The sequence below is a fragment of the Neocloeon triangulifer genome, unplaced genomic scaffold, assembly GCF_031216515.1.
Source record: "Neocloeon triangulifer isolate White Clay Creek 2 clone unplaced genomic scaffold, ASM3121651v1 ptg000015l, whole genome shotgun sequence".
Lineage (NCBI taxonomy): Eukaryota > Metazoa > Arthropoda > Insecta > Ephemeroptera > Baetidae > Neocloeon > Neocloeon triangulifer.
Window position 1 is genome coordinate 4,271,256 of NW_026775557.1, and position 26,316 is coordinate 4,297,571.

The window sequence follows — 26,316 nt, forward strand, 5'->3', positions numbered from 1 at the left end:
TATTGTTTAAATCATGTTAAAATTAAGTAAGGTTCCTGCATGGATTATTGTACAGTTCCAGGTTTTGCACATATCGTAATAAAATTTGGTTTATAAACGATTTTCTCCTGCAAACAGGAGTGAAGAGGAAAAAACAAAGTCGCAACGACTTCCGCTGAAAATTGCATTAAAAAATTTACGCAAAATTAATCTGCAGAACTTTCCTACCAATGGCATGAAAGATTGATGCTTCTGGATTGCATTTTATCGGAGTATTCATTTGAAATCAAACATTTTGTAAGGACGTAAAAAATGTATGGTGATTTTTGCGGAAAAGTCACTTTGCGTACAAAACAATCATTTCGCTCGTTCGTGGCCACTCAGTGCTTTTTGTCTGGGTCAACTCTTAATTGTTCTATATTTTTCGGTTAAAGTCGGTTTTATGCTAAAATCAATCGCTTTGGACGGAAATAAATAAAAATTGGAAATTTAGATACTTCTCGCGAGAGTTAAAAACTGTGTTAAAATTGAAACTAACCTGCTGCTTTCGCTGGAAACGAAGCTTGAACTGACCTCGGTCGATGCCAGGACCGGATTTTCCCTTTTTTTTCGCCCAAACAACCCTCATTTCGACCGAATTTTGGACAGAAAAGCGACACACGACGTGACCCGGCACATTGTAAACAAATACTGACCCCGCCCACCTAATTTCCCTCTGATTTGAGCACAAAAGGGCGCGATTGCATAGTGCATTGTTTTGCTGCAGGTGGCGCTTCCCAATTCTTAAATTATTGCAGCAGAACTTGTTGAGCGGCAAAAAATTACTCGCGTTTTTTTTATCATTAATTGCACATAAATAAATTGAATTCTGAATGCGCTGATATATTTTAGAACTAAAAATTTTTACCAGTATTATAAAATAATTTTAAGGATTTGCAAATTTATATAATATTTCATACTAAGGAAATTTTTCTGAATACATTAATGATCCTGTGAAATAATTTTTACGCAATGAAATGAACTGTGTCATTTTGTTTGCAAATTTTATGCCACTGAAGAAGGGCTTAGAATTAAAATTCACACAAAGAGAAAATATTTATGATGCTTTTTAGGATAGCTAATCAATTCAGCAAAATGTGACAAATTTTGGTTGAAAAAATAAAATCGGTTCCAAAATTACTACTTTACTGCAAATTTTAACGAAAAAGTATTTTTGTTCAGACAGCATTCCTTTTAACTGCTTGCAATTTTCCTATCAAAACTTCACTTATATTTAAAGAAAATAGCACGCTAGAACCATAGACTATGCTGAAAAATTCTCAAAAATTTGTTTTGGTAAAAATTTGATATTCAATTTTTAGCCTTTAATTCAATGGCAAGAAAAAATTTTGGCAAATTTTACAATTGCAAAAAAAAATCATTCAATTTTTCTTTTTAAATTATCTCATTTGAATATTTTTTTTAAATAATTCCTTAATTAAAAAAAATTGCAAACCCTTACTTAAATTATGTTGCAAGTCAAAATTTCAAAATATCATGTAAATGACTAAAAAAAATCCTTTTCTGGTAACAAAAATTAAAATGATATTAATGTTTCATTGCATTAAAGTGTACATTACTTGGCAAACCCTATGCAAATGCATAAAGGTCAATGTTTAATGACGTTAAAACGCAATTTTCCGCCACCTATGAGGACCATGAACAAAATACCAACCGAAGAGCTGTTTTAAGTCAGATAATGTAAGCATTTCCTCAACATTCCAATATTTGGTGACCCAGGGTCAATTTAGTTGCAATTTATAAGTGAGCGAAACCTTAACTGTACAATAGCCTACGCAGGAACCAAATTTTTTAGCATTTTTAATTTCTTCTGCTCTTGACTGTTTTCATTTTGTTTTTCGTCTAGACTGCTGTATGTGTTGGTCCGAAAGATGTGATGGATGGGCTGTTGGGCATGGTGGGTGTGCAGGGCGACTGCAGGCCGCTCGGCTCGCACTTCTCCGACATGGCCGAGACCACCTGCAGGAATTTGGCGTGCCTGTCCGAAGAGGAGACGCCGGCACCCCTGCTGCCCCACAGGAACTTGAGGTGGAATTCGGTGCGGAAAGCGTCCAGCAGCAAATCGTCTATTTTGGCGTCGCTGAGAACGATTTCCGCGTTGCGCCGGAAATTTGCTTCTTTGTCTGCAAACTTGCGCGCCATCTGCAGGTGCTCAAACAGGGTGAGGATGCCCTGGTCGTTGGCGTTCTCCCAGCTCACCGGTGAGGGGTGCAGGTGGTCTTCGAAGTCCAGGGCGTGTTCACGCTCGTGCAGAAGAACGAAGGGGAGGAGGTGGGGGATGGTGGTGTTGGGCGCCTGCGGGTTGGTGCACTCGTTCATACTCTTCAGCACAGGACGCAGTTTGGCCTCAAAGTTGAATGCGCTGTCCGTGTACCGTTGGCGCACAACATGCCATGTTGACGAGAGTCTTTGTATCTGAAATATGAATCAAATATATTAATATAAAAATGTCAGAACACTTTTTTTGTAAACAAAAATTAATAATAATGTTCTATTAAGCCTTTTACTAATTTTTTCAGCCATTGGCAATTTTAAACTATTAAAATTAATTCAAAAAGTTTAATTGTTAATTATTTTTTTTGTGAAATTTGAAAATAAACAATAAAGTAATTTTTGTGCCATTTTTATCCACTTCTAATGCTCAAGATTTGCTGTGTAATAAACACCAACTTTTGTCTTTAAAAAATGACTCTACTTACAAAAAATTTTAATTATTTTTTTTTTTTTTTAAATAAATTTCATGTTAATATTTGGAAATAATAATAATTTGATGGTAAATTTAAACCAGGTACTCTGACATACGTTTGAGTAGGCTATACGATTTGTAAGCTGATTTAAATTTTAAATCCAAGCAAGAAGTTGTACCTGTGGCATGCTCAGTCCCATCATAACTGCACAGAAGCCGTACAGGTTGCCCAAGGCAGTCTTCACGTCAACTGCAACCTGTATCCACCTGTGGAGGGTGTCGGCGCGTTCAACGTCAGTCGCTCCACTGAGAATGGTGATTGCCACGAAAAGTTGCATGCACCGCGTCCTGGAAGCACAAAGACACCATATAAGACATGAAATTATTACTTCATTGAATAAAATATACAATGAAAAAATATTTCTAGTTGACAAAAATAACAAAATATAAATTATTATGAGATGATTTACATAATTATCAAAATTTTGGTGATATTTTGATATGGAATTTTTATTGCATGATAAGTCCTTTACTGAGAATTTATGTTAATAAATAACAATTCACAGACCATATTTGAATGATTTCCATTTCATTTTCATATTTCAGCCCTTAAAATTTTATATCATTTCATGAAAACCATAAACAGCAGACACCAGAGTGTAACTACAAATTTAATGTTAAAAAGTACAGATCTTGATTCAGTATTGAGTAAGTAGATTAATTATAGCTTGATAGCTTAAAACTATTGTTAATAATATTAACTTTGTTGAAACTAAACTAAATAAACAAAGAGATAAATTAAATAATATATATTTATAAATGCTAAAAGAAATTAGTATAAAATTTTGATTTTATAAATAAATGCGTTTTTATTCATTTATAATTATTTAATTCAACTAGCAATTTACTTTAAAAAAAATTATACCTTTCAATGAGATCTAGCCTGAGTTGGTGGCCATGTGGCAAGGAACACAGTTCGATTCCCGAGTGCACCCCCAGCCCAAGGTCGAGCTGCTCTCCCTTGGGAACGATTCGACCTGCCAGGTGGGTCAGCTCGAGGTCCACCTTGGTCAGGTGGTTGGCGATCACCCTGGAGCCATTTTCGGCCAACAGCAGTCGGACACCCTGCATGGCCATTGCGTCCAGGGGTTTGTTTTCCTTCACAGGAAGCAGCAGGGTGGCGAAGGAGTCGAGGTCAAAGGCCGAGGAGGGCTCGAGGACCGGCTCAACTGCGTCCGGGGGTGTGTAGCTCCTGGAAGGGTTCTTGATGACCACGCCCACGTTGCAGGGCTTCAGCGAAGTGGACGAGGACTCCATGGCGTCGGCAGAACTTTGCACCGAGTCGCCGGAACCGTTTCCGGAATCGCTTCCTGACGCGTGGTACACCCCCTGGGCGGCACCCCTGAGGTCACTCGACATGCAGGGCACGCGACTGGGCTTCGGGGGTGGACTGCCCTGAGGGTCTGTGTCCAGCAAGTGGCGACGCTCCATGCACGGACTGAGCGCAGGGTCACTCGTCACCCGCATCATGGACGCCTTGTTCGAGCGCGGCATCGTCGCCAAGCAGACGGGGGGTGCTTTTGGGGTGGATGTGTTGTTGCGAGGCAGGGATGCGAATTTCTCCGTTGAACGCTCATCAATAGACATGCTTCGGATCTGGAACAAAAATTATAAAACTCTTATTAAATATAAAATAAATTTGCTTCTTGTTAGAAATGGTTAGAAATTTGAAGCAAAAAAATAGCTTTTTTTCAAACTGAAATGAAAATTTGAAGAAAATGTTTTAATTTTAAGTGAATAATATATTCTGATTTACCCTTAAAAGACAAGATCAAAAATTAATTTATTATATTCTACAAAATGTTATTCTAAAGTAAATAATTTTGTCATAGTCATAGAGAAATATATCAGTCTTCCCCTTTTTTTTGCAATCATGTCCTAATGAAAAACAGAGATGAAAATATTCCCTTTTTGTTTTCTATGCCTCTGCTTTTTATTATTGTACACGGCCCTATGCCTATATTATGCCCATTGTTTTCAAGCAAATGAGTCGTGAAGTGATTATTCCTGAGCGAGGAATTTTTAATCATCCCCAACATGCACTAACACGAATTGTTCGCGAGCAACCCTTTCAGTGTTGAGCGCCCCAATGAGCCTCGGTCACGCGAGGGATTTTGTTAGTTTACCCCCCAGCCAGCGAGAGCCAAATGCGTGTAAAATTATTTTTGCAGTCCTCACAAGAATTTCCATCGTTTAAATATGTTTGCTTTAAATGTGAGTAAATGTGTGTATTTATTGAATATCAATTGCGCGTGACAGGTTACATGAAATAAATCCAGCATAATATAATAAATATGTGAGCTAATTGTTTTTTTTTTATTACTATGAATTTATGAAAACTGTGTTGTTAACTCTAAATTTAGCAATGTCCCTAAATTTACTATATTAAATTAAATACTGTGTCATTTGTTGAAAATACCTAATTATTCCAGTTTTACAGCCACTACATGGACAATGATGATTAAGTTAAAGTTAATTAAAATTATCATATCACAACGCTGCACAGCATATATAAAATGAATCAAAAGTAATTTTGCAAAGGTAAAAATTATTTTTTATAAAAATATTATTATTATGAATAATATTATATTATAAAACAACATAAAATAATAATTATACAATAATAAAAAAATAACAATAAATAAATTGAGGTAAAAATAATATTATTTTTAATAATTTAAAAAATTAAATAACACAAATTTAATTATAATAGTTAGAAATTTTGTTGCAAAAGTATTGAGCAATACCAAATTTTTTTTTAATTAAAGCAAAAAATGTAACGTAAATTATTTGTTCCATAATTACTCACCCCTGCTTCAGCCATGACTGTGCTTGCTGTGAGGGAGTGACTTCGGTGCTTGGTGGGCAGCTTGGGCGGCGTGCCCGGCCGCGAGTTGCTCCTTCCGAGGGTGCTGGGCGGCGAGACGACGCTCATCGGCGGCGCCGCCACCATGTTGTTGCTGTACATGTTCAGTCTTGAGGCGGGGGAGGCGGCGCCGCACGGCGAGGTGACCAGCGAGCCGGCCGGCGAGCAGGGCGACATGAGGCCCGACGGGGGCATTTGCGCGGGGAACTTGGACGCGTAGAACGACAGGGGGTAGAGTCGGTTGCGCGGCGTGTGGATTCTGGCGCCGGACAGTTGCGAGATGCTCTTGCCGCTGCCCACGTAAAAGGTGATCAGGTCGGGCACCGTGTCGAACGCCTCGTCCTCGAACTGGTACTGCACTCGCTCGTATACTGTGTCTGGCTGAAGGACCACCTGGCAAAGAGGAAAAGATAAAAAAAAATTCAATTAGTTTAATGGTCAAAATGACATTAATAGTTTACTTAAAGCTTGCTTAGTTTGAATGGTTAAATTTAACTGGAAACATTATTTCATGACGCGGTATTGATAAATTTTTATTAGTTGCAAGTTTATTATGAAAACTTTAAAAATTTTCATTTACTACAGAAATTGGCTGGACTTGTAATGTAATAACAAATAAATATCTTTCAATAAAAAAAACATTTTGGTACTGCATTGAAGTTACATTATGTAGTATAATTATATATTCAAAGAAAAAATTATGATTCTATTGAACGCTTATGAATTGTTTTGTTAAAAAATGCATTTTATTTAGATGATTTGAACTTAAAATCGTGAAATTCTACGACAAACTTTTTTCCAAAAAGATAAGTAAAAGGGGTGATCTAACTGTTCTAACATATTCGTCAGAATAATAATTGTTAAAAGTATGAACAGTATGAATGCAGTCTTCAATTAGTTAAAATTATAAGGTTTTAAATTGCACAATAAACCCGTAAATGATGAAAAATTTTATTTTATAATAATATATTTTCACTTGTCTACCCATAAGAGATTTTTCTTCTTTTATAGATATAATTTATAGGATATAAATTGCATTATTTCATTTACAGAGAATAGTTGCCTATTTTAAAAATTTTTAATAAAAAATGCACTAAATTGAAACAACAGTTTTAGTTTTGAAAATAATCTGCGATAAATTAATTAATTTTGATTCTATTTCGCCTAAAAATAATCTTCTATCCCAGCCAAGATTAAAGTTTTAATACTGTGTGTTATGAAACTAGAGGTTACATCCTCTAAACGAATAATCAGAATAATATCAAAAATAAATCACTAAAACGGAAAAATTAAAATTGTTTAATTTGCTTGAATTCTAATTTAGTTGATTTATAACAGGCATAAATCTTACCTTATTAATTACAAAGTGCAGTGCTTGTCCTCTGTATCTGCAGCTGAGCACGTAGTCTCCAGGTTGCGAGGTGCAGTCGCGCACCAAGAAGTGCCCGTCCTGACTCGTGATATCTTCTGCACGGGGTCGCGGGATCGCTCCGTGATACCACGCATGTGACCGCATGTCTCGGCTGTCCAGACTCAACTCCCACTCCAGGGCCTTCCGAAGAGCGATGGCCCCCGCGTTGGGGTCGCTCTCCTCCTGCAAAACATTTAATTAATGAGACAATTATGAAATTGTTGTGTATCTTGGATAAATTTAGAAGAGTATATTAAAGTTTAAATAAAAAAAAAATTAACATCATTTTGAACTTCATGCATTTTACAAAATGAATAGAATCTTGCGTACTTTTACGCCCACAAATCTAATATTTTTTATTTTTTATTCATGGAAAACAATTTCTATAAAAGAAGTTCACAGAAAGGTTCACTAACTCAATTTGCGCATTTCCATTCCTAACAAAAAAATATGAAGGAGTAAGTCTATTTCTTTAGGCGAGGCCCAATATTTATGTGGTTAAACTCGATTACTGTTCTCCCCAGTGTAAAAAGGCAACACCTGCATTTTTCATGCTCATTTCGGTCCAAATTACGCATTCGGGTGAGGAGCGTCTGTTGCGAACAAGCGAAAGGAGCAACGAACAAAGTAGCTTTTTGGGGCTCGGCTGCCTTTGCCGTCGGTCGGTCGGTTGGGAAGCGAGAGAGAAGAGTTTGGGGCGAGAGAGTTAGTGCGAGGGTGGTGCTCCAATCGATACGCGCTGGGTCTCGAGTGCATCCTGCCGGCGAACGCGCGCCTTTCGGAATGCGTCCGCCCCACAGGCACCGCTCCCAACGCCACCCTGGGGAACCCCACCCTGAATGAAACAAGGTCCTGTGGGAATCGACAGCAAAAGGAAAAGGCACTGTCCAGATTTATTGCTGCTGATTGGAAAATCGTCATCTTAATTGTTGAGAGACGAAATCACTGATCCTTTCAGTTTTTAGTGTAGGGGTTGTAAATTAGGAAAAAAATTATTCAAAGGTATTTATTTTCCCCTTTTTTCTATATTCTAAAAAAAAATTAAAATTGATAGAATTCAGTACAAAAATAAAATTTTGAAATGGTTTTAAAACTACAGTTGCACCTTTTTTAGTATCACAAGATGACTTTTTTTTAATAAATAAATCGTAAGGATATGTAATTGTAGAAAAATATTTATTTTAATTTCAGGCTTAACTTAAATATTTCAAACGTGGTTCATGTAATCTCATTAGTTAGAAGTCATTAGAAGCTAATTGCTTTAAAAATTTATAAAAATTAAAAGAAAAAACTACTGTACATAAATTCCATTTACAAAGATGAAATGTCGCATCAAAACAAAACGAAGAGAGGATGAATTTTTACTTTATATTTTGCTCTTTTCTGCCAGTCCACCCGGAGAGATAGAAAATTTAATAAAAAGATTCCAATTTATCCCTCTTCCTATTCTCCGCAGTGAAAAACACTTGCAAAAAAAATATCTGGAACTTCTGGCAGGTCTCATCTCACTCTTTTTTCACTCAGCTAGATTGAACAGATGAAGGCTAGAATCTTCTGAAATTAATTAAGCCTGCTTTTTCATCCCACGCGCGCGCCTCTTTTTATAGTTTGACGAAACGATCCAATCTTCTGTTAGTTTTCCTTGGGAACATTTGTCCTACTTTAGCCGGGCAGACTTTTTATCACGCCATTAAAGTTTATGCAACTATATGTGCTGCTGCGGAATGAAAGAAGCAATGGTGCTGCTTGTTTACGTCTGGGGATTTCATTAAAAATCTAATTTTATTTGAGACTTGTCCCTCCATCGAAAAAACATCTTGAGCATAAAAAATCTAAAAACACGATCCTTTCTTTTATTCATAACAAAATCTGCATTAAAAATGCTTCAAAATTTTTTTTTTAAAACCTTTTAAGAAAGAAATAAAACATTCTGTAAAATCAGCTGCTCAAGGGAACTTTGCCAAAATTTGCAATTAACAAGGATTTTTGCTCTTAAACGAGCTTTTGTGTATTTTGAAATTGTCGGCACTTAAGCAAGTTGATTTATTTTGCAGAAAGCGCGCATTTTTGCTCATAAATTGCACTAATGGGTTGCTGGAGGCGCAAATTAATGCTGAGCAGGAGAAGCGCTGCGGAGAAAAGAGGGCGTCTAATAATGATAAGGAGGACAAGAGTACTCACCATGGCCAGGTTGTCTAAGCTCTTGCTCTGGGGCGGCTCATTCACGCACAACTCGGAGCTGAAACACACATGAGACGTGCGTTACTCTCTCGACTGCTTCACTTTTTGTTTGTTGTCAACGACCAAACTTCCTCGGCTCCTTGTAATGAGGAGCCGAGCGAAATAATAAAGAGCGTATAATGTAAGAAGAGAGGAAGAAAAAATGAAAAGGGAAGGAGTTTTGTCTTTTGTCTGCGAAAGCACGAGAGCAATTGTGGGCCTTCTATATGGAAAAAAGCATAATATATTCTGTTCATACTATTGCAAGTATTGCAATGGTAATTGAAAATTAAAAGGGTATTATTTTGTAATTGTATCCCTATTTCTTGAAATTTTTATCAAAAATAAATTAACTTAATGTCAAAAAGCTACGAGTGGCTATTAAAGTTTGCCTTTTGTCTGGTAACCTTCGTTTTAGAGATTATATATTTGTTATTGATGAAACAAAAAAACTGGTGATTGGTGAGAGAGTGATAATTTTGAGGGATTATTTACATTAAATAAATTTTATTTTTTATTTACATATATGTATGATTAAATAAAAAATTATAATAAAATATAGAATGCATAACAAAGTTTTTAAGTTATAAAAACAATTTTTAATAGTTTTATTTTTTTGTATTACAAAAATTGGAATCATTGTGGTAAAAAATTATCATCTTCAAGAAAAATTTTTGGTATCACTCTTGAATTTAAAATGTTAGAAAAGATTGACAATTTTTTTTTTGTGATTTTAGTATTTTCTTTCGAAAACTTGAATCGCAGTCGCAGTTTAAATACATATTACCTCAAAGTATCCTTTCTACGCAGAAAATACGCAAGGATTTAAAAATAAATTGCATTCAAATTGTCAAATCAATTAAATCCAATTAAGTTACGTAATGATTTAATTAGTCTTCTCCACTAAAAACGATAAGCCGCACTGCGCTTCCCTCTCACCGATTTTTGCCACCAACGTCACTTTTGGTTCCACGCTCGTCACCACTGCCGCCGAAGCGAACAATTATTTACTCAGTCGAGCATCGATTGAATTTCAAGCGGGTCCGCCTGCATTATTAACCCTTTGAGCCGCAACGATAGAGAGAGCAATGCGCATACGCATAATAACCCTACTCGTATATTATAATATGACATTATTTTCAATTGCAAAGAAGAGAGCAGCGGATGAAAATAAACTAAGGAACATTAATTCCTGTTTTGCTGGCTGAGCAAGTTGAACAAACTGTGGCAGACTTGGCTCATGTGCCGCTTATGGATTTTTGCCATCTCAATTATTCAGCGGCGTGCAACCAAGGAGACAATATTTATTTTCTGCCCCGGGGTAGACCTCATCTTTTCTTTCTCCGGAAATCGATTTTACCATGGCTTGATTTACATAGAGGAGAGGCTTGAAAACTGGCAAAGATGCTTGTTTACGAAGTTCTGACCGTGAGAATCGATTTTATATAGACGCAAAAGCAGCTACATAACTTTTATCTTGACAGCCTGCGGGTGTAAAGAGTTCCCATTTCTCATATTTTCAATAATGACTTCCATGCTGGAAAATTTCAGTTCAACGTGGAGATTTTAATTAAAAAAAAACATAATATAAGGTAATTCTGATAAAAATTACAAATTTTAAAGATTGGAAAATTTACTTTCAGAAAAACTTTCAATTTTTTATAATAAAATAATATTTTTTTTTCTTATTCTTCAATGATCAATGAAGTCTTAGCAATATAAGCCATTATCAAAAAGTTTTTTCTTACTAATTAAAAAAAATTTAACTTCTTGAATTTTGCAAATGAAAAATATCTTTTTTTAATAAATTTTAAATTAAATTCATCTGCTTTAAAAATAATCAACAAATTCATTACTTTATTTACAATCCAAGCCATCCACTTTCAGCAAAGCACGTGATTCGAAACGTGCCTCGCTGACATTCACTGACTATGAGAAAAGTTGCCCTATTCTATTTTGAGCACATGAAATCGCTGCATAAGTAAGTACCACGAACGCCCTCATTAAAAGGGCACACCAGTTGAGCAGTTTGTTTACCACTGCCTTCGAACGCTAATTCGGGCCAACGACTTTGGACTGACCTGTGACCTCGAGTGGTCTGCCCGCTCAATGCAGTGCTCTTTCCACCGCCCTGCCACAGCAGCTTTCAACTCGGCCGCCGCTGCACGTGCTCGCTTTTACCAGGATATGCAACCCGCTCGGTGCACGAGCCGTGCGTGATGCAGCACCTCCATAAAAAAGATAGGTGATCGTAAAACGCAGCCCTTTATATGCGCGCGAGGTGTTTTTGCCAATGGCAATAATAACCCGTTATTGATTTTTCGATTTTCGAGAAATTGGAGTGGGTTTTTGAAGCACTGTGACAAGGATAGGGAAATGTTTTCCTTTACTACGACCACAAGCAGAAAAAATATAGAGAAATATAACGAATTTATTGTTTTACAAGAACCCTTAGGCTTTTTACACTGAAATATGATATTAATAATACATTGCAATGAAAAGTGAATTTATAAATAAAGATTTGGATTTTCCAGTAGAAATCCTTGAAGTGAGATTAATATATTGAGTAAATTTTGCATGCTCCTTCCTATAGCACTTCCAAAATATCAAATCTGTGCTGTTAAATTTCAAAACTTTGATAAATCCAACGTTTTTGAAGTTTTTATTAGAATTTTCTACCAAAATATAAAAGATTTATGTTCTAACTGCTTAACCACAAAAAAAAACTTTAACAAGGACGTTTTTTTATCTTCTGCTATATTCTTTGAAGTAAGGATGACAAACAATCAGCTTAATGCCTTAATTTGTAGCAACACGAAAAAACCAGAGGCAGATTACCGTGTCTTTTCTCTTTGTTGCTACTAACGAAATGAAGGAGATATTTCCTGCTTTTTCCCCTTTCTGTTGTTCACCGCGCCTGTTCAGACGTGCAGGACTAAATAAAAAATTATCACCTTCATTTTCAGCCACTAGAGAGGATTCCGAGCGAAAGGGGGAGAAACGACTGCAGCGAAGAAGAAAGTCAAGTGAGTAAGGGACGGAATTGTTTCTGGAGAAAAATTCCTCTGCAACCCCTGCATTTTTGTTTTCCCCACGTCTTCACGACAATAATTTTTATACTCGACGCGCAAATCGTCCGAGAGAGACAAAGAGCCTTGTGTGTGTATTTGAACATTGCGAGGGATGAAAAATGATTTATCGCGATGCGGAAAGCGGCGGCGGCGGGACAAACCAGAAAAGAATAAGGAGGCGGCGGCGAGAGAGCGCATTTGAGAAATGAAAAAGAGCGCACATCAAAGGCTCATGACGGTATGAAATTTCATATGCCGCTCTGCCGTCGCGATAAGGACTTGAACCGCCATAAAAATGCTGCGGACACGGCAAAAGTGGTGGAAAGTTGAAAGTTGCCCGAATGCACACCACTTCTTTTGCTTTCCGCCGCCGCCGCACTTAAGCCTATTAAAAAGGTTGCTGAGAGGTTAAGCTGCGCGATACGGTCGTAAAAATGCACCTTACTTAAAACACAGAGGATTTGCAGACATTAAAAAGAAGTAACTTTAATACAATAATGGAAAATTCCATTTCACCAGTCTATACATATGGTTTGGCTGAATTTCCCCTGGGGCTGAAGTCAATTCTGAGAGAAAAAGGAGGAAAGTGTATCAGGAAAAAAAGTGATTGAAATTTAAAATTCGCGCATTTCAGGGGAAAAAATAGAAATAATCCATTAGGAAAAGCTGTGGTTCCATTTTTTCAAAATCAATATACTAAGTTTTGTTAAATTTATGTAAATATGGCGACGTGTTTCCCTGAAGCAAACGAAATTGCTTTGCGGGATTTGCATTTTGCGTGTGTTTGCGGTTCGAGGGTTGGTGAAATCGCAAGGTGATGAGACTATTTGCAATGTAGATTTATCGCTGTCTTCGCCCCAAGGTGAGAAGTCGGTGCACCGAATGCCAAGTCAATTTGCATTCTATCGAAGAGGAAAGTGATAGGGGTAGGCGGTTTGCATACTTTTGAGTATAAACGCGTAGGAAATATAGATAGTTGAATTATTTTATGTCAATCACATCTCCCGATCAAACTAAAATTTTGAGTTAAATCTATTTGGCTTTCTAATTCAGGCTGATTAATTGTAATGAAGGATTTAATTTTTTAAACAGCATAAATTTTGGCACTTCTTATGAATTTTAGAAATGGTGATTGACTGTTTTCTGAATCAGAAAACAGAAATTCTGATATATCATAAGAATGAAATTTAATCATAATGACATCCTAACAACAGAAAAATAAAATAGTTTAAGAAGTGAAAGAGCAATAGTAAGTATGAATTGCTCAGTTTTAGACAACAGATATGAAATGTTGAAAATATATTTATATGTTTGGTCTAATGCTTCTAATGATAATATTTTTATGAACTAAAAAACGGATAAATATTATTTTTTTAATTTAATGATAAAAAAGACGAAAATTTACAATTATTTACTAAAAATAAGTAACAAAAAATTTTATAACTATTGATTTTAAAACCTGGAATGTTAATAAAATAATTAATATTTTTTTTACGGTATTTTGCTTTTATGAAACATTGCCTATTTGACAATTGCATTTATCTTCTTAAAAAAATGTACACTTGGTTCAATCCCATGACTCCCCTTCATGCAAAGTTGAGTCACATATATAGGGAGGAAGCGCAGTGGTGGAGAGAGAAATCGCGCCGAAAAACAGCACGGTAGCTTTGTAATGGAGAATGTGCACAATTCAAACACACCGTACAAGCCAGGCGTCGATTCCCGGGCCTTGCGCTCAATAAGCGAAGCGTCCGTCGAGGGCCTACCTGCTCTTGGGCAAATCCTTCTCCCTGGGGCACGAGGACAAGCACAACTAGTGCAGACCTTGTCCCAGGCCAAAGCAGTCAATCGGCAGCTTCACATGCACCCTAGCACACCCCAGCGTATGCAACACACTGGTACTCTCTGCACCCTGCCGAGTAAAACGCCTCCCTTATTGATTTTGCTTGGGCCGACGGGACATGCGCACGGGCCGCCCCGTCCGCCCGTCCATGCTTATGGGTGGCCCATTCACCCCCGGCCCGACACACGCTCCCTTTCTCTCACCCCCTCTGGCTGCTTTATCGCGTCTGATTTTTTTACCTACATTCACCTCTTTCCATCCCTCTCTTGAGCGAACCGCCGCTCACTTGTAATTACTCGCGGCGTGTGTTGTAAATAAATCACACTTGATTTCCGTGCGGTTTGTTTGGGGGGTGCGTGTGTGGGAGGGTGCCGGGAAATACCGCAAATATACGCAAACCTAATCGTTAACTTTGAGTCAACGAAAAGCATGAGGGAAAAAAGTTTAAAATTTTTTAATTGTATAAAAGTATAAAAATTTGATCTTAATTGTTTAAAGCTTTACTTTTCTGACACGTATAAGACAGCTTCATTGGCTTTTGGGGCTCTATTTCCACTTTTTAGACTTTCAGATTTCGTCTGAAAATTTTGATTCAACCAGCATAAAATTATCTTACGATTTTTTGAATAAAATAATTGCATCAGTATAATGCAATACAGTTCACAAATAAATTCTTTTGACAAATATGTTTTCCTTGATGCATTTATTACATCTTATTTTCTAAAAACTATATTTTTATTATCCCTGATCCCTGCCTTATGAAGGATATTCTTCAAAGAAAGTATTACATAATAATATGATTTATACAGGACGACTATATCGGAATTTTTTATTTGACTACTATTCTAGATGCACTTAATACCACTTTGCAATGGTTAAAATAATTTATATTCTTACTGTTAATTATTGCAAGAATCATTTTAAGTACACCATAAAAGAATTTTAACATTATTTTTTCAATTAAAAAAATTGTCTTATTTAAAAAATAAAATAAAAATAAAAACATTATTAAAATAAACACTTCTTAAATAACAAAACAAAAATACACAATATAATAAATAAATATATTTGATCTGTTTAACTGATTAAACAATACAATTTTATGATATAATAATCTGTATGTAACTCTTAATGCTGACCCAGCATGACAAAGCTGAAGATCAAATTGTTTCATGCCGACATCCTCACTGAATTCTCCCCCTCGTCAGTCTGCCCATTGTCGGCTTTTATTTAGTTAAACCTAAGTTAGTCTTAATCGACTGGGATTTAGAATCTTTAAAAATAGACCTCTCGTCTCTTTATATATTTTTCCACTTCCACTTTGCTTTTCTCATTCCGTCGAAGAGTGGATGAAGCAGGCGGCGAGACGGTTTTCGTTTTTCACACTGCACTTTTTACAAGTGACATTTTGTTCCTTTTCACAAACAGCGCAGCGGTTTGAAGTTCTCTCGTTTAGTATAAACAGCACTGGAGGTGAAAAAGGAACAGACCGCTTTCATAAGCTGAATGGCGGACTAATTGCCCTCGCAGTCAAAGGGGTTGAAGCGAAAAATCAGCTTGAAAACTTTTCAGCCAAATGGAGCAATTACGCGCGGCGATGGTTTATTTCAACACGGAGGCAATGATAAGTGTGAAACGAGCCAATTTGTATTTGCGCGGATATCTCGCTGGCGGAATTCACTTTATTGCTCGGCGCTGGCAATTGTGATGGAAATGCCGCGCCATTGATCAAAGAAGGACGCGTTCGGACTACAAAAGGCCTCTCATATGTGTTCGCCGATTCGAAATCCCCGCTGCGAACGGGCGGCAATAATCCGATAGGAAAAGAATTAGCCTCTGTCGGCGGCGCAGCATATGTTGCCAGGGGCGACACAATAGAGCCTTTTTCGCAGTCGACGCTCATTTGCATGCCGATTGTTTTCAATTAGCCGTTGTTTGTGTTGTGAATGCGCCAAACACAATATAAATGGATGGTGTCGCTCGAGCAGCCGATCAACAAGTATGAATTTCACTCCTTGGAAAACTTTTGTGAACACGTAGCAGTATTTCTCCATTGTGGCCGAGTCAATGACAGAAAACTTATTGGAAAGACAAAGAGACATTCAACAGGGACATTTGTAAGCTTTTAATTTGTATATTATATTCATCGCAATTCACAAGAAAGAAATTGTCTGAAAGGAACAAATTAACAGATTAGATTTTACATTATGCCGAAAATATTTGCAAATTTCAATATATCATTATGTAATAAATACATTATTTTATCGTATTTAAATCTTCAATCGTAGTTTTAACGAGTTGAATAAATGATCATTTGCAAAAAAAAAATGAATAAATTATAGTTTGAAGCAAAATTCTGACAAAATAATAATTAATGACAAAAAATATTACTTTTTTTTCTTTGCTTCGTAATTGTTGCGTTTAGGACCAACTATTTAACCTATCTCATTTTAAATTAAATGAGTTAAAAAATATCGCATCATGTCATCTAAAGCTTTTGATAAAACTCGCAAATTCCTTGAATACATGGCGGCTTTGGGTACTTGAGCTGACGACGAGTTCAAATCCCTTTGAACGCAGAAAGAAAAAAAACGTAAATAATAGCCACGTGCTGCAGCTCTCTCTCCTCTCGACCAGGTGGACCGAGTTTTGAAAGCTTCCGCATCTGCCCCTGTTCATTCTCTCTTCCGTCCGAGCAAACACAATCGGAAGTAGTGCGTAAGTGCAGTTTGTATGTACGCATTAAACAAGCCAGCGGAATCGAAATGTGAAGGTAAATAATACAGCGAGCGAGGGGGATGCTCTTAACTGCTGATGCAAATGTGTGTGTTCTGACGGTGTTCATATCACGGCCGCGAGGAGGGGGATGTTTTGTGTTATTGTTCGCGAGGGTTGGTGACGTCACCGCGTCTGGCTCACCCTCTCGTTGCGAATTCCGTTTGTTTCGCTGGCACGGTATGCACAGGCACGTCTAGCCGTCCTTTTTAATGGGCGCCGCGGTTTACGGCCTCTGCTGGGGAAAGTGGTCTCGACTGTGCGTTGGGTGCATCCGATGCTCTTCTAATGTGTGCACAGCATGACGGTGCATACATGCAAATTAAATTACGGTCAATTCAGTCCCGCCGGTCGCATAATCAAATGAGCAAGGGGAGATCGCCGGAGCTCAAAACGCTTCCACGTATGAGAAATTCAAATTTTTAAATTTATCAATTAAATCGATTTTTTTATTTAAATAAAATTATTTGGTAACTAATTTTTAAATTTTTTAAGTTTAAAGTCTAAATGAATATTTTTAAATTTTATTTATTTTGAGGAAACTCAATTGTCTATTTGGTTGAAAACAAAATGCAAAACTATTTCTTATTACAAGCAACCCTAACACGAGACGCAGACAAATTGGAATGCTTTTGTTTTTCTAGGATGCAAAAAGTTCCGGCTTGTCTTCATTGACGTCAAAAGTTTAGTAAATATGCTCATATTTGTGACCTTCACAAAAAACTTTAAAAAAAAATCGTTCAGAACTTCCTCAATAAAAAAACAATTTATAAAGTTCAAAATGCAAGAAATGACTTGTTGATATTTTTTAGAAAAAAAAATAACCTTAACTATTTAGATATTCTGACAAAATTCAACTGTCAAATTTTGTGTTAAAAATGGTCTTGTGTAAGAACGTTGAAAAAAATTTGAAGAAAAAAATATGTTAATCTGAAAGGAAAATATTTTTTGAAAGATTGATTTTTGTACTGATTCTGGTCAAAATGATTTCACAGCTCGTGATTTAAGGCTTCAGCCCGCAGCCGAAACATGTTTTTTCACAATAAATAACTTCCTTGATAAAACTCATCGAGGAAAAGCAGATTTTCAATTCAAACCACCATTAAAAATAAGTTTTTATCATATGAATCGGAGCGATAGCAAATCAACTAAAACTGTGCTTAAAATCATATTTATGGACAAAGTTCGCTCAAACCCGCACTAATTGCAGTCTCGATTTGGTGCTCGTTAATTAGAAGAGAAATTGAGCGGCTAATATCGCGGTAATTTTCCACACGGCTATCGATCACGCGCTAAAAATACAGCCGGACCGAACGACCATCTGGTTGCGCCGTAAAAAGCCTTAATAGCAATGAAGGCGCTCAAAAGCAGAAGTTTGGTTAGGGAGGGCGAACGGCCACAATATTTAGTAATTGGTCGGCACCTTTCTTCCTCATTGAAAATAACACGATCGCAGTTGGCGATTTTGCTCAAAAGGAACAAGGGAATTGTTGACGGCTCGTCCCCTAGCTGCACGCACGAGAGAGAAAAGTTTCTTCTCGCCAAGAGATATCATCTCTTGTGGCCAGATATTTTCCGCCCTCGGCCAAAGAAAACGACGGGGGAAAGAGAAATTATTTATTTAGTCACCCCAAAAGGCGACGGAGCGGGCAGGCGGGAGCCTTGCGGATCAGATAAATCACTCTGGCGCTTCGTCATTTGCTCTTAATGGATAAATTGATATTAAGTAAGGAGACTTTGCGCTTTACTCGTCGGCCAAAAGACGTAAGTCTGGTTCCGATTTGCCGGTCTCATTGAGTCTTATAATATTTATTTAAAATTGTTGAAGTGGAATTGATTTTTGCCATAAATTTATATCCCATTGGTTTAATATAAAGTATTAATCAATTTTTTATTTCTTTTTTGTCTATAATCGGTCTTTATGAAAGAAAGAAAAATAATAATTTAGGCTTTATATATTATCGTCAAGATTTTGATGTAAGATTAGAATTCGCTGTTACAATACAAGCCCATTACTAGATTGTTGAGAATTGATTAATATTCTTTGTAATAATCATCTGGTAATCATTGAGTTTGAGTATTTATAAAATTTTAACTCCATTTAAAAGATTAATTCTTTTTATAAGTTTCTACGTCACCAACAAAATTACTTGAACATGAAATGTTTAGTTCATTGAACCTTATTGACGTAATGATTCAATCAAGGAATTTTTTAAGCAATTTAGTAATTACAGGAGCAATAAAAATAAATTAAAAGGTAACAATATAACAATTTTCAATATTTTTTTTACATAAAATTCCCACAGAAAACCGAGAAAACGAAGCCTTTAAGAAATTATGGACAAATTTACAAATGATATAACGTACATTAAATTCACTAATTCATTTGAAAATTTTTTACGTTCGAATAAAAAAAAATTACTTACTCGATTGAGATGTTTCTGTCCACGAGGCGTCCACTGTCCACAGCCACGCTGTGCCTCTGCAGCTTGTCTCCGCCACGGCGTCTGTTCCCTGCGAAGCAGAAACCACAAATAAATGAGACCAGCCGCGCACACAAAGAACTCGACGGGGAATTCACTTAAATGCATGAATTAGAGCGGCTTGGGTGGAAGAAGAATTACGTCACTCCCCGTTCGCTGCTCGTCGAGCACCCTCATCCGACGGAGAGCGCATCTATTCGACTTTAACTTTATATATACGCGACCATATGGCCGCCGACGAGACTAACATCATAGACGATGATAATTCATGAAATTCCCTCGGCCGCGACTAAACAATAAATTGCCGCGCACACTTTGACACGAGCGAACAAGGTCTGTTTGCCTTTTTGACACTACTTTGGTGTGGCGTAATTTATTTTTATTGCTGCCATTTTCAAGTGAATAAATCATTAATTTTTGCATTATAAGTTTCAGGTCGTCAACGCCTGAAATGTAAGTGGGAATAATTAATTATCTTCCATGAAGTTGATTTTGTTTAGATCACTTTTCAATCAAATTATAATAATTTTCAATTTTTTGTGGATATAGATTTAATTTTAGTCACCAAGCAGTACCAAGTAAAGTTATTTATTAATTTATTTACCTAAGCTCATGATGGTGTGGCACAAATTTGTATTTTCAAAGCCTTGAAATGTTATTATTTTAGTAAAGAAAATGTTTACTTTCTAACTTGACTGTCAACAAAAATTGAAATTTTTGTGAAATAATAGTTAAATAAATAATTATTAATAATAGTGAAACAAATACTAAAATAAAAAATATTGTAATTTTTAAACTACACATTTATAATCAAATATAAATACATCTAAATTTCCAATAAACTTACACCAAAATATAAAAGGATCAACGGACCTGAAAATTGGCCTTTACGTAGAGCTTGAGTGCGTGAGAATTGATCATTTTCAAGAGCCAATCGGCGGGTTCGCTTGAGTTTTGCGAGAGATCAATTTGGCGTGCCATTCTCTCGCAAAATTGCATTGCGACACTCCATTAGGACTTTCTGCGCGGCAGAGCCTCTTGCGCGCCTGAGTGGATGCAGGGCACAGACGGGAAATTTGATCTTCTCGCGGCGGAATATAATGACAAGGGAGGCGTACGTGAGAGAGTTTTAAGTGCTCCTTGAGCATGTGCGTGCGATTATAATTAATGCACCATTTGGACAAATAAATATGAAACACGTTTGATTTTTTTATTATAATTATTTTTTTTTATTGAAATATATTTTCTTCAAATTAATTAAATTGAAATCGATTCTTTGTATTTACAATACAGACAGCATCAATTTCTTTTTTTATCACAGTGGCTTAATTAAATAAGAACAAAATTTTAAAAGGATACCAAAAAAATGCTGATGCTTATTTTATGTGGGCAAATGACCAACAAGTCTGATTATAAATATATGATAAACTCAACACTGGCCTATCATATAAGGCTAAAAAGATTTGAAAATGTGTAAGAAGATAAATATTATACAAATTAAAAATTTATTGATCACCAACAATTTTTTTATAAATTGTATTCATTACACTTTTTGGTTAATCATTGAAAAGGTGTTTTTTTTTTCTTCCGAAAACATTTTTTATTTATTATTTTTTTTTTTTTTAGTTTTGGTTGTTTCCATTCAATCATTTCATTCCAGCTGGCCTGCTTGTTTATTTCAATCATTCACTCAGCACTCAGCACACGTTTTGATGAGAAATTCCAGAGTGCAATAAAAAGCGAAAAGAGCAGAGAGCCCAAAAACGCGATGTACTCGTTGCGATAAGAGTTGGTGCAAAATCGCAATAGCCGCGAATATTATTTACTCAGCTCCTTGCGCGCCGCCGAGCAATAAATGGCGAGCGTGAACAAACAGAGCGGCTGCCTGTGATGAGCTTTATTGCGCACCCACACTTACACGTCGTAAATAAGGGCGGCAATCGAGGGATGCTCTTAATTGCGACTGTCTCTCGCGCGGCGGCACCGCAACGTTTGTAGAGCAGGCAGACGACAAGCAATTATTTATTGTTGATCGAGTCGATTTTCAGACGGGGCGGCGAATCACGTCGCCTTTGATGATTTTCGATCGGAAGCTGTGCGATGAAATTAAACGAACAGAGAGTGCTCTCAAAGGAGCTAGAGCAGAGTGAGTGCCTCCCAGCAGACACAGACACGCTTTCAAGGGTTGTTTATAATTTGGTTAAAGAGGAATTTTCAAAGGGAACACCGATCGAAACATAATAAATTTCATGTGGCAAAATAATAACAGTCGGGAAAACTTATTCGGAGGATTTTTTTCAATTTTTCCTTAAATTGAAGAGTGGAATAAATTCTTCTTAAAAATAATCCTTATTATACACTTTTCTAAAAGTAGATTGAAGATTTTGAAAAAGTGATAAAAAAATTACTATACATTTAATTAAATTTTTCATAACTATCAAATGGTAAATAAATCTCTTGTTTTTTTTAAGAACCGCTTTGAGAATAGATTGCTTTCACAAGTTAAGAGGATTTTAAATTAATTCCTTTCTCATTTATTATTTGTTCATTTTTCATATCAAGACGTTTTTTAGTTAATTAGAGCAGTAAATAAGTCGCTTGTTTGCTAATGTTAATGGTTTCAGTTCTCGCATGCCTTTTTATCTGGTTTTTTTCACTTTTGCGTCACAACGGGAGTAATTAATTCGCCATATGCCACCAACATTGGCCACGCTTCCATTTTTTCAGCAAATATCGTGACGCACATTAGCATCTTGATAGGGAACCGCAAAAAAGTATCTCTCATGTTTTACGGTCACACTGCTCAGATGCCAAATTAAAACCCTAATCATAAATAATATTTTTTTTTTTCATTGAAAACAAAATTGCGAAAATAAGCAGAAACGAGCCAACAATGCAATAATTCACTGAATATTTATAAAGGTCGATTGAATTAAATATATAGAGACCAAAATTAACCACCCCAAAACATCCTGGATAATTATCATCAAACATGCTAAATAGTTTTGTTAGAATTAAATGCTGAAATTGTTTATAGAAAAGAAAAATTGAAGCTCATATGGGATAGAAGAAAATGTTTCCACTTTTCAGCTGAAACAAGACGATCACAATCTAAATTGAATTTCCAGATCATATTTTCTGCATCCTTAAACTGTTCAAACACGTTCTCTAGCAACTAATTGGTAATAACATTAGGTAACTTTCGAGAGAGGCGAAGTCGCTCACATAATCTCTCTTGTGTTACGATCGCGAATTCAGCACCGGCTGCTAATTTTATCAGCAATTGGCATCACGCTGCGAAATCAGCCAGTCGAAAACGCGAGCATAAAAGTTTACGGCGTTGACGTGATTTTATTGATATTCGCTGAGAAGCTCAGCACAGCCTTCCAGTCCGATTAAATCGCGGCAAATCGGCCAACAGGATAATTCAAACTGACGGCCGCAAGTAAACAAACTTGAAATACATATTCATGCAGTCACGGGATTTCTGACTCGCAATTTGTCTCTGTCGCTGATTCATTATGCAAATTTTCGGCCAGGTCGCCCAGGGGTCACAGAAAACAACCGCGGATTACATGGAGAACCGTTCGGTCGGGGCTTACATTGAATGGGACTCTGCGTAAATTGAACTTTGCGTGCTCGGCGCCCACCCGACCTGTTCATTCATGCGAATGTATTTTGAAGTGCAAGAATCGTGTTTTGGGAATTGTGAATGTTTGTTGAAATTAAATGGAATATACACTTGGTTATTTATGAAACACTCTTTTTGTATGATGAAGGCTAAAAATGTATTTAATAAATAGCGAGAGGCCTAAGTAGTTATATTAAAGCCTCTCGCTAGAGATGTTCCATACATGAAAAAATTTATGTTCCCCATAAAGAAATGAAAAAATTATGTCTATTTCATTTTAAGGCAAAACAGTCATTTGCTTCACATCCTTTTGCTTAGTAAAAGTCTTAGTTGAAGTTTCTTCTAACCAATACAACACAGCCTTCAAAATAATATCTATCCTACAATGGTATCACAAAAGAGACTCTGCCGAAATCGAAAAATGAACTAAGTTGATCATAATTATTTATTGCTTGACTGATTGTGTTCTGCCGTCATATAATAAAATATATTTTTAAAAACAATTTTGCTATAATAAAAACTTATTAAAGTTAAAGATAAATTTAAAAAAAATCTTTTGAACTTGTTTAAACAATTAAATATAGCATATATTTTTTTTAAATTTTTAAAAATAGTTTTAAATCTTACAAAATCTTTAAACATTAAAAAAATAATATAATATTGAACGCGAAAATACAGTTTATAAAATTTAAATTACGTGTAATAAAAATAAAAGTTTAGTTATCTAAAGAACAATAAGGATTTTGTTTTCTGCGCCACTGGAAAATCTCGATTATTTATAATCTTCTTCCAGCAAGGCCTTAAACGTGAGTCCCGTTGCGATTAACAAAGTCAGCTGGGCCAAAGATGAAATTGAAAGTGCACCCCAAACTACGCAAGGGAGGGAAATGAGAGAGAACGAGTGCTTATTCAGCGGGCTCTGAACCGCTCCACGCGTCGCGAGCACCAAGGTAATTAATTGCACGGATGAGGAATTGCAAATTGGAATAATATGCTGGGGGAGCGGTTCTCATTCCAAGGACACTCACCTCTTTCGTATTTTGATCGCAGAGCAACCAGGCTGGACATGATTCGTGCTCTGTGTGCCGAGTTCCGAACGCCCAACTCTTTGATATCCGCTTCTGTAAACCACAGCAGCTCCTGGAAAATTGAATTAAGTTAAGAATTAAATGTTTATATTTGAATTCAATTTTTAAATAAAATTTATGCAAGTAAAAATTTATTAAGTTCTGTTATTTGAAAATAACATATAAATTAATTAAACTGTATTGATTTTGAAAAAGGGTGGTAAACCCTTGAACAAATTAAACTAGAAAAAATTTGATCAAAAATACATGAAAATTATATCATTCTAATGTATAGAAATATTAATTTCTATATTTTTTTTAAACCATAATTTGATTCTTGAATTATTTTTGCACATGTTTTTTGTTTTTTGTGCAATCTACTTTGCTGCGAGATTGACCGGATCTCATTGTCAAATGTTTTATGCTGGTGAATCGCACTTTAGGACCATTTTTGGCCAGCTGAAGAATAAAACATTTAGGAGACTCTTGGTCCGCAAATGCACCGAACCAAAAAGTTTGCTCGAGCAAAAAAGTGGCAACCTCGGCATGATGGATGAAAAATACATGCGAGAGAGGGTTGCTTGAACCTGGTGGCACGCAGGGTCTTTGGGTTGGTGAGGGGTTGAATTCGGAACACGCCGGATAACGGTGAGTGGGGGATTTATCGAAAGCGAAAGTTATCATCGGAAACAAGTTAACTGCCTTCGCAAAGGGAGGAGCGGAAAAGTTCAGCAACGGGTCTTGTATAGCAACAAAAATTGCTGAGTTAGATGCACTTTTTATTACCAGAGGCGCCTCAAGAGAAGCGTGTTTGGAAATCTGTTAGGGAGATCAAGCTTGCGAAGAAAATTCGTAAAAACTGCAATCAGAAACTCTCACCCTTCATAGGTTTGTTGAAATATGAGGAAAAAATGGAAAACTTAAGAAAATAAATTCAGAAAAATATTAAAAACATGTTTGAAAACAAATTTTAATGTCTAATTTTGAGATCCGAAAAATAAATAATTAATAAAAACAGTAATAAAGTGAATTTTTCCAGCATGTGCGATTTTATATTTTGACATAAAATACTAATCCATTCTTTCTTGAGTGGGAGAGAATTCGCCCAAAAAAGTCAACAACTTCCGATAGCAGAGAGGACATTTACTTTTATTTATCCTTGTGTTCCGTAATCTCTCGCAACACTCGGTAAGTGCACAAAAAGCCGCGACACTCGAGCGTAAATCTAATCCCACGGCACAGCACGCGGCCCTATGGTATATTTATGGTGCTTATCTGTGTGTCTTGAGCCCACCGAGCCGCGAGCGACGGCCCATGCTATGTACGTACGCAGAGTTTATTTGCCCGTTTCTTGAGTCAATATTTTGCCTTCATCAAACTTCCTCCAAGGCTGCGCCCTGACTGAGAAAGTGAAGAGCCCACATGAGAGGAGAGCAAAAGAAAGAGAGAGAGAAAATAAAGAAAAAACGCCGGCGTGGGTGCCGAGACGGAGAAGCGACTTTTGTGCTCCACTCTCTCATGTGTCTCATCAAAAGACTGAAAAAAAACTCATCCCTCCTAGAATGGCAGGTGCGGTGGCTCGCTTTTGTGCATACGTAATCGTGACGACGAGGCGTAAGGATGAAAAAAAGTGTCTCGCTTTTCGCCACCGGCGCGATGATCAATATTAATTACCCGTCCCACCAGTCCACCAATCCATCCATCATTCACACAAACTTGTCAAATCCATACCATTTGAATATTGTTTCTACATAATTTTTCAATTTTTGAATAGAAGTTATTATAATCATATCTTTAATATTGATATTCTTTGTACATTTATAAAACGAAAACAACCGATAATTAACGATTGGGATCATTTCCTTACACGTAGATGTTACCATTCAAGCTCAGTAACATTTATATGTTTAAATAATTATATTAAATTTTTGGAATAGTTTAAGTTTGTATCATATAAAAAAATTTACAAAAATAACCCTATTATTTTATATTTGTATATAAAACATAAATTGTGTTAAATATTTAAGTATAATAAATAATTTTATCATGTAAAATTTATAATTAATTAATAATAAAATTATACATAAATATAAAACTTTATTTTTTTGAATAATGCTTAAAACTATCTGTGCACAATTTTTTATTAATTTTTTTCAAACAAGTT

General features: G+C 36.2%; 2 protein-coding genes across 6 annotated transcripts in view; both read right to left on the reverse strand.

Moving 5' to 3' along the window:
- LOC132202855 (E3 ubiquitin-protein ligase RNF13) overlaps positions 1–678 on the reverse strand; it is a 46,668-nt gene extending 45,990 nt beyond the window's left edge. Inside the window, exon 1 of the mRNA XM_059630121.1 lies at positions 518–678. The gene's annotated coding sequence lies outside the window, so the exon portion shown is untranslated. The remainder of the gene's footprint in view (positions 1–517) is intronic.
- A 769-nt stretch (positions 679–1,447) lies between these two features.
- The window catches only part of LOC132202852 (breast cancer anti-estrogen resistance protein 3 homolog), a 63,071-nt gene continuing 38,202 nt past the window's right edge, over positions 1,448–26,316 (reverse strand). For 2 of the 5 annotated variants that reach the window (XM_059630113.1, XM_059630114.1), the window contains exons 4-11: positions 24,114–24,225; positions 19,398–19,485; positions 9,244–9,301; positions 7,003–7,245; positions 5,595–6,044; positions 3,651–4,381; positions 2,905–3,073; positions 1,448–2,454 (exon numbers count right to left, since the gene is read on the reverse strand). In XM_059630113.1, coding sequence (XP_059486096.1) covers positions 1,882–2,454; positions 2,905–3,073; positions 3,651–4,381; positions 5,595–6,044; positions 7,003–7,245; positions 9,244–9,301; positions 19,398–19,485; positions 24,114–24,225 — 2,424 coding nt within the window. In that variant the 3' untranslated portion in view covers positions 1,448–1,881. Of the gene's footprint in view, positions 2,455–2,904; positions 3,074–3,650; positions 4,382–5,594; positions 6,045–7,002; positions 7,246–9,243; positions 9,302–10,221; positions 10,286–19,397; positions 19,486–24,113; positions 24,226–26,316 lie in introns of those variants that run through there. The other 3 variants (XM_059630116.1, XM_059630115.1, XM_059630117.1) reach the window with 3 other exon arrangements.